Source organism: Solenopsis invicta, chromosome 3, assembly GCF_016802725.1.
Source record: "Solenopsis invicta isolate M01_SB chromosome 3, UNIL_Sinv_3.0, whole genome shotgun sequence".
In the NCBI taxonomy this organism is placed as follows: domain Eukaryota; kingdom Metazoa; phylum Arthropoda; class Insecta; order Hymenoptera; family Formicidae; genus Solenopsis; species Solenopsis invicta.
Window position 1 is genome coordinate 15746717 of NC_052666.1, and position 17014 is coordinate 15763730.

The 17014-nt window shown below is 37.0% G+C and overlaps 2 protein-coding genes across 6 annotated transcripts in view; both read right to left on the bottom strand.

Annotated features, from left to right (window-relative positions):
* Nucleotides 1-14216, bottom strand: part of LOC105196912 — a 140090-nt gene extending 125874 nt beyond the window's left edge. For 4 of the 5 annotated variants that reach the window (XM_039447676.1, XM_039447678.1, XM_039447675.1 and 1 more), the window contains exon 1: nt 13904-14216. In XM_039447676.1, the coding sequence (XP_039303610.1) occupies nt 13904-14070 (167 nt within the window). In that variant the 5' untranslated portion in view covers nt 14071-14216. The remainder of the gene's footprint in view (nt 1-13903) is intronic. The other variant, XM_039447674.1, reaches the window with a different exon arrangement.
* Nucleotides 14217-15587: 1371 nt separating this feature from the next.
* LOC120357441 (small nuclear ribonucleoprotein Sm D1-like) lies at nt 15588-16693 on the bottom strand. Its single transcript, XM_039447680.1, has 2 exons — nt 16462-16693; nt 15588-16006 (listed from the first exon to the last, which is right to left on the bottom strand). The coding sequence occupies exons 1-2, from the start codon at nt 16690-16692 to the stop codon at nt 15818-15820; spliced, it is 420 nt and encodes a 139-aa protein (XP_039303614.1). The 5' UTR covers nt 16693; the 3' UTR covers nt 15588-15817.
* Nucleotides 16694-17014: the final 321 nt, after the last annotated feature.

Sequence of the window (17014 nt, forward strand, 5' to 3'; positions counted from 1 at the left end):
AGAAGGATGGAATGTCGTAAGGAAAAGTAAAGATAAGGTAATTAACAGCAGGGGCAGAGAACTAATAGATTTAGTGGGGGAAATAGGTGGGCATATTATGAATGGGACAATGATAGGAGATAGGGAAGGCAAATACACTTATATAGGAGAAAAGGGCAGCTTTACGATTGATTATGTAATTGCGAACGATTATTGTATGGAAATTGTAAATAGTTTTAAGGTTGTAGGGCGGCCGGACTCGGATCACATGCCTCTGGTGTTGGAAATACTGGAAGACAGAGGAAAAGAGATGTATGAAGGAGGAGAAGAGAGGAGAGAAGAAGAGGAGAGAAGAAGAGGAATGGAGCTACAGATGGAAGGAGGAGGACATAGTTTTATATAAGGAAAGGACAGAAGGAGAAGACGCAGAGGAGATAAATGAAAACACAATAGAAGAAAAATGGAAGGCGTTAAAAGATTTGGTAAAAAATGCAATGATAAGAAAAAGAAGAAGAAGAAAAAGGAAACTAGGATACAAGGAATGGTGGGATAGGAGCTGCACGAGGAAGAAAAGGACAGTACACAGACTATACAAAGGCTGGAGATTAGGGAAGTCGAGTAGAGAAAGATTCTTGGAAGAGAGAAGGAGATTTAAGGAGCATATGGAGGAGAGGAAGAAGAAATGGAAGGAGAGAGAAGAAAAGGAGCTCAAGAAATTGAAAAATGAGGCTGAAGTGTGGAAGGTGATCAATAAGAAGAGAGGGAAGAGCAACTGGATGGAAAACACGATAAGTAAGGACAGCTGGAAGGAGCATTTCAAAGAACTGCTCGGAGGAGAAGAAGTAGAAGAGGAGAGGGAAAGCGAGGTGAGAAAGTTTGAGATGGAACAAGCAGGACAGGGACTGAAGATAGAGGAGATAGAGAGAGCAGTAAAGAGATTGAAGAAAGGAAAGGCAGCAGGATTCGACGGAATTCCAATGGAGGCGTGGAAATATGGAGGAAGAAAAGTGAAGAGAAGGTTAGCGGATTTGCTGACGTGTATATGGAAAGGCAGCGGAATTCCGGAGGACTGGAAGAAAAGTGTCATAGCAACGATATATAAGAAAGGAGACACTGAGAAAATGGAGAATTATAGAGGGATATCGTTGCTATGTACGGCGTATAAGATTTACGCGGAAGTTCTGAGGAAAAGACTGGAGGAGGAGATTGAGCGTGGGACCTTAGTGCCTGAGAGCCAAGGTGGCTTTAGGAAGGGTAGAAGGACCACGGACAATATTTTTGTTCTCAGTCACCTGATCCAGAGAGAGAGAAAAGCAGGGGAAAAAGGGAAAAAGGTGTATGCTTTTTTTGCCGATCTGAGCTCGGCTTTTGATAATGTGAACAGAAAGAAACTATGGGAAACTTTGGAGAAGAAAAACATCAATGGAGGGCTAATAGAGAAGTTGAAGGAAATTTATAGAGACACAAGAGCAGCAATTAAGACGAAGGAAGGATTATTAGGAGTTCAAGACAAAGAAAGGTGTAAGGCAGGGGTGTGTTCTGAGTCCGACGCTTTTTAATTTGTATATTGCGGATTTGGATGAATGTTTCGAGAAAAGAGGAATAGGGGGACTGAAGGGAAAGATAGAGTATGGATGTTGGCGTATGCGGACGATTTAGTATTACTAGCGAAAAATAGGGAGGCTATGGGTGACATGATGAGAACTTTAGGAAGGTTTTTAAAAGAGAGGAATTTAAAGCTAAATACAAAAATAAATCGAAAATGATGGTGTTCAATAAAGATGGAAGGGAAAAGAAAAAGAAATGGGAATGGGGAAAGAAAGAAATCGAGGAGGTGCAAACATTCAAATATCTTGGTTTCAATTTTAATAGGAGAGGAGATTATGATTATCATATAAAGGAATTAAGGAGAAAAGGAAGATTGGCAGCTAATATGGTATGGGGATTAGGAGAAAGGATCTGTAGGGAGGATTTCATAAGGAGATGGTTGTTGTTTAAGTATTTCGTAGAGAGTGTAATGTCCTACGGGGTAGAATTATGGGGTTGGGAGGAAAGAAAGAAACTAGAGAAGATTTCACTAGATTATATAAGATGGATGTTCAAAATAGATTTCTGTACACCATGATATTTGATTACGCGAGAATTAGGGTTGGACAAGCGAAAAGTAGAATGGGGTATTAGAACGAGAAAATATGAAGAAAGGATTGAAGAGATGGGAGAGGAGAGATGGGTAAAAGTGTGCTGGTTGGAAAAAAAGAAGGATGGATGGAAAGATTTATATGGAAGAGAGAGGGAAAAATATTATAATAGAAATGGCTGGGGGATTGTAGCGATAGATGGTATGAGGGATAGAGAGGGATTTAATTAAGGAACTAAGGGAAAGAGAGAGGGATGTACAACGACAGGAGGAGGAGCGTAGAATTAGAGAGGCTAAATATAATAAGAGATATAAAATATTCATGGATAGGAGCAGGATACCTTGTTACTTGGAGGAAAGCGAAGTGAGAAAAAGGAAACATGGGGAAGGAATAAGAGCGTTAATGAGATTGAGATGTGGGAATATGGAGGTAGAGAATAAATATTGGTTAAAAGAGGAAGAAAGAAATTGCGTATTCTGCGAGATAGGGAAAGATAGTTTAGCGCATTTTACGGGAGAATGCGAAATAACAAAAGACTGGTTTAAGGAGTTAGGAGAAAGTGTAGAGGAAAGGATAAGTAAGTTAGAAAGCGATAGTTTAGATGAAAGGAAAGAGAAGGTGTTAGTTAAATTTTGGAGGGAAAAGGAAAAGTATAAAAGTAGAAAGGCAGAAGAGGAAAGGGAGAAGTAAGGGGAGGGGTGTCGATAGGTATATTGGATGGGTGTTATGTTTGTGACATGTTCTATGTATTTATGTAATTGTTATGTTATGTATTTGTTATCTATTTGTTAGTTCAATATGTATTCTATGCTACCTGTTATTTTGTTTTTTGTGTACAGTATTCGAATAGAGAGGCGCGTATATACGAGGTGTGTTCAAAAAGTATCGCGAATTTTGAATTTTCGCGGGTTACGTATATTCGAATTTCGATCTTTTTGTGGCGTTATGTTGGTACTCATGTCTCTCACTTATGCCGACAAGCTCGGCCATTTTGAATGTTCACTTAATTGTTGACAGCTGCTTTGCTTGCACGTGTTTCGGATCGTCTTCGATTTTTACCTATTCAAAAAAATGGATCAAAGAACCTGTATCAAATTTTGTGTGAAAAACGAAATTAAGTGCGCGGATGCATTCCGAATGTTGACTGTGGCATACGGAGAAGCTACCTTGGACCGAAGCAACGTTTATCGGTGGTACAAAATGTTCTCAGAAGGCCGAGAAGATGTGAACGACGAAGAGCGTGCCGGACGCCCGAGCACTTCAACAACAGACGAAAAAATTAATGAAGTGAAGAAAATGGTATTGGCCAATCGTCGAATCACCGTTAGAGAAGTTGCTGAGGACCTAAACATATCGATTGGCTCGTGCCATTCGATTTTTATCAATGATTTGGGCATGAGACGGGTCGCCGCGAAATTCGTACCAAAATTGCTCAATTGCGACCAAAAACAGCATCGCATGAACATTGCTAATGAGATGTTGGACTCTGTCCGCGACGACCCAAATTTGCTCCAGAGGGTCATAACTGGTGACGAATCGTGGGTTTATGGTTATGACGTGGAAACCAAAGCTCAATCATCTCAATGGAAGCTGCCGCACGAACCAAGACCGAAAAAAGCGCGCCAAGTTCGGTCGAATGTGAAAGTTTTGCTGACAGTTTTCTTCGATTGCAGGGGCGTGGTGCATCATGAGTTCTTGCCACAGGGTAGAACGGTCAATAAGGAATATTACCTGCAAGTTATGCGCAATTTGCGCGAAGCAATCCGCCAGAAACGCCCGGATTTGTGGAAGAACAAAAATTGGCTTTTGCACCACGATAACGCCCCTGCTCACACATCGTTGCTTGTGCGCGACTTTTTGGCCAAAAACAACACACTAATGATGCCGCAGCCACCGTATTCCCCAGATCTGGCCCCCTGTGACTTTTTCTTGTTCCCTAAACTGAAGAGGCCCATGAAAGGACGACGTTACGCTACGCTTGACGAGATAAAGACGGCATCGAAGGAGGAGCTGAACAAGATAAAAAAAAATGATTTTTTGAAGTGCTTCGAAGATTGGAAAAACCGTTGGCACAAGTGTATAATATCTCATGGGGATTACTTTGAAGGGGACAAAATAGATATTCATGAATAAATAAATAATTTTTGAAAAAACACAAAATTCGCGATACTTTTTGAACACACCTCGTATATATAAGAGAATTTATATAAAGTAGACACATGCGCATAAAGAGACTCAATGTCTCTAAAAATATGGCGGAAGAAATGTATGAAGTAGGGTAGAGAGAGAGTAGGGAAAGTGTGGAAGGATGAATGGATTTAAGGATTTTATGTAAACCAAGTCCCGCTTCTTGGCCAAAGCTGAATGGTACAATATATACATATATATATATATATATATATATATATATATATATATATATATATATATATATAAATAAATCATATGCAAATGTTTATTTCAAAATGCACTAATAAGAGTCAAAATATGAACAAAAATTCAAGAATACATCTTTAACCTTTTTTAATTTTTACAGTACGAGACGTAGGCAGCCGCGGCTGTAGGCGCGGCACGGTGAGGTGAAGAGGGAAAAGCAGCAGTAGCTGCGGCCTGCGAGCGGCGCGGCAAAGAGGGAGAAGGCTGCCCCGGCTGCCTACATCTCAGCGACCGGTGGGCGGTCCTTGCGCGCGATGATATGCGCTTATTCGCAGATTTTATTAATTTTTATTTCGTTAACTATAGCAAATATTAAAAAATGGTAAAGACTTTTCTGCTCAGTTTTACTTGATCTATCAATCCACAAAACCAGAGGCGGTAGTTACCTGACACCCTGTATATAAATAACATATGCGAATGGACCTGTTCGAACATGTTTTGTTCAGGTCCTTTTTATATAAAATTACTCACAAAAAAATTTTACTTATACATAATGGTAGTCCCACAGACCCCAACAAAATTGTGCTATCGTGTCGTTCGAATTCTAGTTGACCAATAAAGTTAATCAACCATATCAATCGAAAGTAGAAATCTTACTTTTTTTATCCCCTGGGCCAAACCTCTTATCTCATTCCGTCTTCACACAGCAAGCGTTCGAAACTTCATATAAGGTCTCTCTAAATCCCTTGTGTGTTTAAAGGTTAAATAAACATCTTTTTTCAGACAACATATATTCAAATCTGACGAATATGCGACGCATAACTTAAGTTAAAAATTGTAAAAAATTAAAAAATACTATTCGCACCAGACTTGGTTAGGTAGAGTGAAGAAGAGCGGTTACGTGTAACAAGTTGGTATAAGATAGTGTAGATTTCTAATACTAGGACAAGCTTAAAAGTAAAGAGGTGTAAGTTGGAGTGGTAGAGGTGAGAAAAAAGAATTAGAGACGAAGATAGGCGGATTTGCAGAGATAAAGGAGGTTTAAGGTAAAGAAAAGCAGTATAGGTATTGGTATAGGTTATGACACACAAAGAGACAGGAGAATCTAGAAAGACCGAGAAGGACAGTAAAGTAGGGAAGCAGCTAAAATTATAGAGGGTAAAAAAAATACGAAGAAGATAACGATCAAGCTGTCGGATGATAAAAAAAAGTGGGAGAATTTGATGAAATGTCTAATATAATAGAGGAAATGTAAAGAACGATGGCACTTTAGGTCCGAAATTTGCCCATAACGGGGAACCTGTAAATTTGGTATATTTTTATGTTTTTGGGTCTGCTGAATTCGAATATAAAATTTAAAATTGTTCAAAGTGCAGGGAACTTTATGAAAATACGATATTTCTATACAAAAACTTAGTTTTACTATGCGATACATGTTTTCTAATAGTAATTTTGAACTCAAAGACTTCTTTTTTTATGAATTTCTTTAAAAATGGATCTTTTAAATCACTATATCAATAAATCATTATATACTTTATAATTATGCATATACACATATTCACATATATACAGGGTGTTTCAGACCACCCGTACACCCCTTTTCTCTTCGCAGGATTAGGACCAATCAAAAATATGTTCAGACGAAAGTTGTAGGGTTTCAAAAGATCTATTCAATGATCTTATCAGTTTGACCTTGGATGGCGTCGCCAAGGTCAGATCGAAATCACATTAAGTTTTTTAAATGAAACACCCTATTTTTGATTCCAGAATCTAATAGCTGGTGTCAAGACCTTTCCAAAACACTACAAGAAAGTTTATTTTCGTTGACTACTTTCCGAGTTGTGCGGCTTGAAAGTTACACTACCGCCAACACCATGTAAATAACAATATAAAATCACGCGTTACGCAGAAAGCCGTGCAGCCGACACAAAGAAAGTAAACACGCGAGCCGGGCCAACAAAAACAGATCATGAAAAATCGTGAAAGTTAGCTGTCGCGACCGTAGATAGTCACATACATATGTATGTCATAATATTATGTAATTACATTATTACTTTAACGGTAGCACACGAGCAATAACGAGCGCGGCTTTCTGCGTAACGATGTGTAACTCGTGATTTTATACATATTGTTATTTGCATAGGATGTAGTAGAGATGTATTCACCACAACGCTATTGTGACTCAACTCAACACGAGTGACAATAACTCTCTCAAACTTGTCACCTACGTCTTCAATAACCGTCATATCAGTATCAATCGCGCAACAAAAATCCGACCCTCTTTATTAGTCTAGGTTTATTTAGCCATGTCCTATTCCAATGAAGAAGCATATGATATGCTGCTAATTTTAGGTGAGTGTCGAGGTACATTCATTGCAGCGGAAAGATTGTGGCGGGAACGTTATCCTGATCGGACTCCTCACTCGCGAAATGTTTTTTCACGTTTGGCTAAACGAATCAAAATTAAAGGTGTCGTTCAGCCTCAACATAACAAAGGTACACAAATTCGTCGTCCGATTATGGATGAAAGAACAGTGGAAATTCTTGCATCGACAGAATTGAACCCTTATGATTCTTTAAGACGACGAGAACAAGATTCTGGTGTTAGTAAAATCAGTGTTTGGCGCATTCTAAAAAATAACAAATTTCACCCTTACAGAATGTCTGTTCATCAAGCGTTGAATTATAACGATATTAGACAGAGACTTGTATTTTGCAAATTTATAAGACAGCAACCACTTGATTTCCACTTGAAAATTTTATTTTCTGACGAATGTACACTTAAAAGTGATGGATCTGTTAATACTTGGAACTCTCGTTATTGGGCACAAAATAATCCTCACTGGTTGAGAGAAGTAGATCATCAAACCATTTGGAAAGTCAATGTTTGGTGTGGAATTATTGGAAGTCAAATCATAGGTCCTGTTTTCTTTGACGAAAATCTAAACGGTGATAGATATTCCGCCTTGATAATGACAGATCTTCCTGTCTTACTAGAAAATATTCCTCTGCAATTGCGCCTGAACATGTGGTTCCAACAAGATGCATGTCCGTCTCATACATCGAGAGTTGCTCGTGCGGCATTAAATACTATGTTCCCCGACAAGTGGATAGGCAAATACGGTCCAATCAATTATCCACCCCGATCACCAGATCTCACCGTCCTTGATTATTATTTCTGGGGAAGGATAAAAAACTTGGTCTATCATGAACGTCCGACTACGAGGGATAATATGATTCGTAGAATAAGTGAAGCAATTCGATCCTTACGTGCCGAGGAAATTCTTCGAGCAACCAATGATTTTCAAAATAGAGTTGATGCTTGCATCGCAGAGAATGGTGCTCACTTTGAACATTTAGTCGCTTAACAAAACATACACTCATTCATTCCCGAACGTGAGAGGCAAGGGGACTCACGTGAATCAAGCACCCCAAACGTGAGAGGCAAGGGGACTCACGTGAATCAAGCACCCCAAACGTGAGAGACAAGGGGACTCACGTGAATCAAGCACCCCAAACGTGAGAGGCAAGGGGACTCACGTGAATCAAGCACCCCAAACGTGAGAGGCAAGGGGACTCACGTGAATCAAGCACCCCAATGGGATGAAATTCTCGTCACGTCCACGTCGTTCATTCTGGATAATGCTAAGTACGGGAAAATGCATACAGTCAATCTGGACATGATTGATCATCAAACATAATCAATCCAGTTAATAAACAAAAGCAGAGTACATAAAACTTTGACTCCCCTTTTCCTCCCCCATACACATACGCATGCACGTATGCACACACCCACACACAAGATTAAATCCGACTAAGTAACCACCACATGGTACATCTTGAGTAATGCTGATGCTGGCGGTAGTGTAACTTTCAAGCCGCACAACTCGGAAAGTAGTCAACGAAAATAAACATTCTTATAGTGTTTTGGAAAGGTCTTGATACCAGCTATTAAATTCTGGAATCAAAAATAGGGTGTTCCATTTAAAAAACTTAATGTGATTTCGATCTGACCTTGGCGACGCCATCCAAGGTCAAACTGATAAGATCATTGAATAGATCTTTTGAAACCCTACAACTTTCGTCTGAACATATTTTTGATTGGTCCTAATCCTGCGAAGAGAAAAGGGGTGTACGGGTGGTCTGAAACACCCTGTATATATATATATATATATATATATATATATATATATATATAGTGTAACAAAACAAAGGGACCTGGAGTATACCATGAGTTAGAGGACACGAATCCAAGTCGAAAAGTCCTGAGTCATTTTTTGATCTGAGCCTACTGTTCCATGCTATATGATGTTAAAGTTAGCGAATGAACGCCCGTCTATAGAAAGAGAGCAGTGACGGACAATAGACGAGCGGAACGGAGGTGACAAACTACGTGGCGGGAGAACAACGATGAGCAGCGAAACGGCTGTAATAAAAAAAAAACACACTCTCTCTCTCTCCCCCTCTCTCCACCTTATTTAAAAAAGTCCTTAAAGATCCTAAGGTGCATAACTAAAATAAACGTTTTGATAATTTATCAATTCAACGTGAATTAATTATTTATTTTCTTATAATTATAATAAATGTTCGAAGTGTGCTCCTCCTACTTCGATACACGTTCTTGCTCTTTTCTGTACATTTTGCGTAGCTCTTCGAACTTGAACATTACTAATTCCCTCAATAGTGCGGAATACTAATTCCGTTATCTCGTCAGCCGTTTCGATGTTGGTGTGCATAAATATTTTTTCTTTTATTGCTTCCCGAAGAAAAAAATCACACGGATTGTAATCCAGAAATCGAGCAAGTCACGAAGTTATCGAATCTCTTCTGAACCATTGGGAGAAAGTTTCATCGAGACAACGGCGAATTATACCTTTAAATAAGATTTATTGAAGTTGATATTAAAAGTAGGATAATTACAGTTGAATATAAAGTTTGTCTCAAACAAACAATGTTTTTAATACTAATTTTAATTAATCTAATTAACGAGAAATCATTGTGTAAAAGCAAGTTATTCTATGTATGTACAGTGTGGAAAAATTTTTCGTAGTTTAAGTAAATATGTTATTAGGGCCATTCAAGCAAATTATTTACTTCACACAAATAAATATTACTTAAAAAAAAGTAAATAATACTTTAAAGAAATAGTATTTTCTACAAACAAGTAAGACCTTTAAGGTTTTTTTAAACATGGTGTAGAGAGGGGAGGGAGGAGAGGGGAGGGGGGAGAGGGGGGAGAGAGAGTGTGTGTGTGTGTTTTGATTATAGCCGTTTCGCTGCTCATCGTTGTTCTCCCGCCACGTAGTTTGTCACCTCCGCTCCGCCCGTCTATTGTCCGTCGCTGCTTTCTTTCTATAGACGGGCGCTCATTCGCTAACTTTAACATAATATAGCATGGAACAGAAGGCTCAGATCAAAAAATGACTCAGGAATTTTTGACTTGGATTTGTGTCTAACTCATGATATACTCCAGGTCCCTTGTAAAATAGTCACAAAAAAAGTTTCACTTACACACTATATGGGTCGCATTGACCCTAACAAAACTTTGCTGCCGTGCCGTGCCGTGCCGTTCGAATTCTAGTTGACCAAAAAAGTTGATCAACTATATCAATTGAAAGAGATTTCAAACTTTTTTTACGTCTTGGTCCGAACCTCCTATCTCATTCCGTCTTCACATAGCGAGCGTTCAAAACTTCATATGGGGTCTCTCAGACCCACTTACGTGTTTAAGGGTTAAACACTGTAAACACATCTTAATGTAACGACGTTGCTAACAAAGTTTTGTTGGTAACGGTGTCATATTGAAGTCGTAGTAATAAAAAATGTTTTGCAACAGTCGAAGTAATTTCTGATAGTCAGCATTTCTTCAAAATTTAAATAAGATAATAAAGTTTTTTTGAAAATTTTGAATGTATCGTGTTCAGCTGAGTATGTTTTTGAAAAATTTTACTTTTTGCTGTGTTTGTTTTTATCGATCATACGCAATAATGCGCACAGTTGATGTTGGGGCTATTCGTAATACCGAGCACCGGGGCGATTCGTTAATACTTGCAGCGCCTAACCTAAGTTGGGTAACCCTAATCCTTTGGCTGTGGTACGAACGTCTGCGCTACGCAGAGTTAAGCATTGAGGTAAAGTTCTTCATTGATTTAGTTCAAACTTGATAATATTGTGTATTTTAGTACATAGAATATGAATATGAATATAAAATCGTCGCTCTTAAGCAGGTAAAAAGTTATAAAACGTTAAATATTGACACTTGTGAGGTTAGGAAATCTGTCACACCAATAGCATAAAAAGTGTATGTTTGCATTTGTTTATTGTATACCTATATCCTTTTTTAAATAAAAGTCTTAACAACAGCTTTTTTACTCTTTACTCAAGTCTTTCAACTTGAAACACAAATTTCGGAATATTCCCGGACTAGTTACGAATTACCCCAGGCTTGAAGCTATTCGTAATTTTTGGCATTGATCGACATTTTTATATGTACTTCAAAGCAAGTACACTTCCATGTTCTATTTATACCTTGTAAAGGGGAAGGTTTAATCTTTCAAACCGTTCTAAGTTTTTTTTTTAAATAAATATAGGACCCAGGAGACACAAAAAAAACGTTTAACGAATAGCCCCGGTCTTCCCTATATTAAAAAATTATTACTGTAGGAAACATATTTGTACATTACATATGCATAATTAATGTTTTCAACAAAATATCAATTTAATAATAAAATGTCACGATAGCCGTTGGATTAGCTGTCAAAATAAATTCATTTCCATGTTCATATGATAAAAACTTTTATTAATATATCAATATTTTCAATATTTTATTAAAATAACTATTAAAAATGTAAATCGGTAATTTGATGTAAATGTAAACACGATAATGTCAAATAAATATAATTTGATATGTTTGAATTCTACTTTATTAATATATTCAATCTTTCATATCATCGCATAAATTATCGATATTATCGATATATTACCATAAAAATTCTTATCATATGAATATGGTAATAAATTTATTTTGACAGATGATCCAACGGCTATCGTAACAATGTGTTATTGAATTAGTATTTTGTTGAATACATTAATTATACATATGTAATGTACAAATGTTTTCTACAATAATAATTTTTTAATATGAATGTTACTGAGTATTTATATGACAATCTCAATGTCAAGAGGTATCCTTGTGGTACTTTGTCATGTCACCATGCCTGAGCGTGCGAAATGTCAGCTCTGTAATTTGTAAACTTTAATCGCGAATAATTTGAAAACCATTATACCCTCGACATTTTTGTATTAGGATTTTTTTCTTAGAATGTTCCAAAGAATCCGCTCTTAAAAGAGGATCCAAGCTTTCTGGGACACTCTGTGTGTGTGTGTGTGTGTGTGTGTGTGTGTGTGTGTGTGTGTGTGTGTGTGTGTGTGTGTGTGTGCGCGCGCGCGCGCGTACATACATATACACACACACACTACAAAACATTATAAATTGTTTGGCACCAAGAATTACTATGACTAACATAGGTCTTTTATTCTTGTATAATATATTCTTTGCTTTAAAACACAAATTCTCTGCTTTAAAAACATAAATTACTTTCTTATATAATTTTTACATTCTTAGAGCAGAGAATTATTTAGTGTTTTTAAATAAAACAGAAAATTAATGTAATTAAAGAAAATATAGATAACAAAAATATTAACAAGATTCCTAATTACGCAAGGTAGGCAAATCATAAATAAAATTTGTGTTTTACTAAATAGATGAGATTTACAATATACAAAAAAAATATAGGAAAAATTAACAAGATTCCTATGCAAGATAAACTTATTTATTGAATAAAGCAAAGATTTGATTCATGAGACACTCCACCTTGTATAGAGGTTTTGTTAAATTTTTTTAGTATCTATATTTTCAATATATTGTAAACTCATTGATTTAATAAAGGAAAGATTTGATTCATGAGACACTCCACCTTGCACGCACTCAAGGTTTTAAAAATGCAAATCTTTTATATAATTTTTATGGTCTTCAAGAAGAGAATTTGTGTTAAAGCAGAGAATATTTATTTTTAAGAACTAATTGCAAACATGACCACAGTGCACACTTATTTTATAAACCAAACATTTATTTATGGAAAATATATTACACATATGATGTGTGTGTATGCATGTGTGTGCATGCGCGCGCGCGCGCGCGCGTGTGTGTGTGTGTGTGTGTGTGTGTGTGTGTGTGTGTGTGTGTGCTTAATATAAAATTTAAAATATATCAAGTAATCAACTATTAGTCAGTTAATACAGTAACCATGGTTATTGGTGTGGTATCATTTATTGTAATTTAAAAAAATATACATACATAAATGTAATGTGATAATTTTTTATATATTAAAAATTAATATATATTTTAATCCAATATGATGTGTTATTTAACAATAAATGTGGAAAATATAACTGCAAGAAAACTTGTCAAACGTCAAAAAAAGATATTGAACATGAAAAAAAGAATAAGTTTTTCAACAATGTTTAGATACTTGATTTCAATTGGTCATAAGATCTAGTGAAAATACAACGATTGTAACGTATTTTCTAATTATGTTCCTTCAATACATGCACATAGCGTTGCATTGTGTCAATATAACAGATATCATAACCTTTAAAATTTTGAATTTTAACGCTTTATAACTCGTTTCGCGAGACAGACCGCCACTTTTTTGTCGGATTCTTTCGTTTTGAGTAAAAACGCATTAAATAAATATATTTTTATCAAAATTTGAGATAAGGCAGATATTCTCTATAAATCACCTAAAATTCTGTATAGGAAAACAAACTTTGTGTAATTGAATTACAGAAATATTTAACAATATAAAAATATTTTTAGGAATTTTAAGTAATAAACATTAAGAATTATGCAATAAAAGACTGAAATTGTAAGTCTATATATCTTAATTTTTGTTTACTATTTGCATCATCAGAAACAAAATTATCACACACATAACAATGATGGTCATGTACGTTCTTCTCAGAAGAGAAAGTGAAGAATTTCCTCAATTGAAGAATACAATATAAATATAAAAGAATATTGTTTTATCTTACACATTAGTATAAAAAACATGAATACAACATATTTACAAATAAAACTTTCAAAAACAATGACTTTATTAAATTGTCACAATGAATTTATTAAATTGTATGACAATTATTAAAATTGTCATACAATTTTACTGTAATTGACATATTGAATTTGACGACAAGTTTACATCTCTAATTGTAAATCATCAAAGAAAACAAAAATTAAACATTGAGATATAAATGTTGGGACATCAAAAAACATTTCACACAAGTAAATTACATTAAGAAAGATTCATGCAAGTAATGTAATTAATCAAGTAACTTTAAATAAATAAAATTACCTGAACTGTGTGTAATCACATTCGCCCCACCAGGAAGCAATTACTGTGATATCTCCAGGGTTTCTTTTGACCCAGAGAACTTCATCGATAACGAGACTCAAATTGCCGTGAATCTTGCCTTCGACTAATGGCGGTAAAGATCTATTCGGTTTTACTTGTGAATCCATTTGCTCCTTGTAAAATAACTCATAACTAATACAGCTGATCTTTTATCTATCTGTTACAGTGGGATTAGATCAAAATCAGGTTAGCTTAATAACCAAATAAACTCAATAAAGGGCCTCGCACACGAAATGCATAACATAAGCACAACATAAGACCGATGGACCAATGAGTATCCTGCATAAAGTTGCCATATTGATTTACATAAGATTCCCATTGGTCCAGACGCCTTAAGGGCCTCGCACATGAAATGCATAACGTAACACAAGCACAACATAAGACCGATGGGCCAATGAGCATCCAGCATAAAGTCGCCATATTGATTTACATAAGATTCCCATTGGTCCAGAGGCCTTATGCTAGGCTTGTGCTCTGTTATGCATGTGCGAGGCCCTTTATGCTACGCTTATGCTCTGTTAGCGGGGATTCACACCTTGACGGAAAAGCAGAAAGCAGAAAGCAGAGTGCCAATTAAAACTTGCGCTGGTAGTATATAGTTTCAAAATTCTGCTACAGACTGTACCTGTTTACTACCAGCGCGAGTTCTGATTGGCTCTCTGCTTTCTGCTTTCTGCTTTTCCGCCAAGGTGTGAATTTTCCCTTAGCGGGGATTCACACCTTTGCGGAAAAGCAGAAAGCAGAGAGCCAATTAAAACTTGCGCTGGTAGTATATAGTTTCAAAATTCTGCTACAGACTGTACCTGCTTACTATCAGCGCGAGTTCTGATTGGCTCTCTGCTTTCTGCTTTCAGCTTTTCCACCAAGGTGTGAATTCTCCCTTATGTGTTTTATGTGCGAGGCCCATAAAAGCTCTGGCACAAGCTTTTGCATAGCTGCATAATCATATGCATAAAGAAGTTGATTGGTCCATTTTCTTAAGCCTGCCACAGACGATACGTTTTTTCTTACGGGATTGCTTACGTGCTCCTATACTGGCAGTCTTACGTGCTCCCGTACTGGAAATGGGTAGCTTACGGGCTACGCTACTGGGTGTTTACGATAACAGAGAGGAACCTGAGAGGGGACAGGCTTCGAGTTTAGATGGAACCTTATTTTGAAGCGCCTCTATGTTTCGTGAAAAATGGACATTGAACTACGTAGCCAATGTCCATTTTCCACGTCGGTAATGTCCACGTTTAGGTGGTTCTCAGCGGTGCTATGTCCATTTTTACGGTTCTCTTCTGTGCTATGTGCAGGAGTGAGAGATGCATCAGTTGGATAAAGACGGATAATGGATCTCTGTCTGTCTTCTGTTTAGACCATCGGTTAGAGAGAGAAAGTATCGCGGTAGCAAACACGGAGCGAGCGGCGATGTTATCTCTACGGATACCCTCCTCTCCACTCCCCTCTCGCCTATCTCGTTTTCCGCGCTACGTTTTGGCCGTAAAATTCAGAAAGTCCTCTTCGGACGATTTCTGGGCAGGGACGTAGAAAGGCCAGAAAGCGCCTACTCTTTAAAAATGTTTTATATTTTGTTATATTTGTTGTAATGACGTACGCGCATATGTATGATTTAAAAATGACAATATGCGCGTGTTTAATATTGTACAAAAAAATAATAATGTAATAAAAGAATTTATGGATACCTGAGAATCATATTTTTATTTTCTTTCAAGTGCGATTTTACGTGAAGATAATCGATCTAATTTCAATACAACGTTACGAGGGCGACAATTTAATTAAATATATACCTTTTTAAAAATAATTATTTATTTTTATTAAAATATTTTGTAATTATTATAATTATTTTAATTATAATAAATAATTGTGGACTTGTATGCCCCTCCCCCCTCCTCTTATTGTCCCGCGACCACCGCCTTTACCCCTGCCTCTACCCCTTCCTGCTCTTCCTCTTCCTCGTCCTCTTCCACGTCCTCTTCCTCTCCCTCTTGTACGCATGCCCGCAATAGCGGCGTAAATTATAGTTTGCAAATCGGCAGTCTGAAACAAAAAAAAGAAAGATAAAAAGATGCTTGTGCTAACTTTGTATCATTAAAAGCATCTACAGTTTTCTGTGTGGGTGAACCAAGGGGGTCGATCATGAAACTTTTTCCCTAAGGCGGAAACGTGAAAAGTGAAAAATTTCTCCATTAACTTCAATGGTAAAGATTTTCACTTTTCACGTTTCCGCCCTAAGGAAAAAGTTTCATGATCGACTCCAAAATCATGAAAAACAATAGGCTCGTTTTTCAATACTGAAACTGTGGCCGGTGTTCGTAGTCGATTTTTATATTTAAGATCGTCTTAAGCATTATCTTAAGATGTCATTAACTAATCAGAAAACTGTATTAGCATCTTAAGCTATTACTTAAGATGATCTTAAAATAAGAATAGACTATGAAAACCAGTAACCGCATATAAAAACATGTTTAGTTTTATATTTAATAAACACTTACATTTATAGTTATTAAATTCGTGGCCGATGGCACCGCTGCTGCCGTCGACATCGTCGCTGTATCGGCTGCCATCGCCGTCGCTGTCGACCTCGTCGCTGCCGCTGCAGATGACATCGTCGTCGTCACCGCCGCTGCACTCGACGTTGTTGTCGTCGTCATCGCCACCGCAGTTGACGTCATCGTCGTCATCGCCGCTTCAGACGACGTCGTCATCGTCGTCGTTGCCGTCATCGCTGCCTCAGACGACGTCATCGTCGTCGTCGGCATCGCAGTCGACGTCGACGTCGTCGTCGTTGTCATCGTCGTCGTCGTCGCTGCCGTCGTCGGTGTTGGCATCGTTGTCGTCGTCACCGATGTTTTTTGTACTAAAAAAATAATATTTTTACAATATAATTAACAATGTATTAACAATATAAATTACTGTAATAATATGTTTTTTATATATTTTTATAAGTATATAGATACACTTACTAGATCTGCGGTGCTCGTCCTGCGTCTTGCCTCGATCGTTGAACCACAGTCGAACATTGAATGATCGGAATAATAGAGCGCT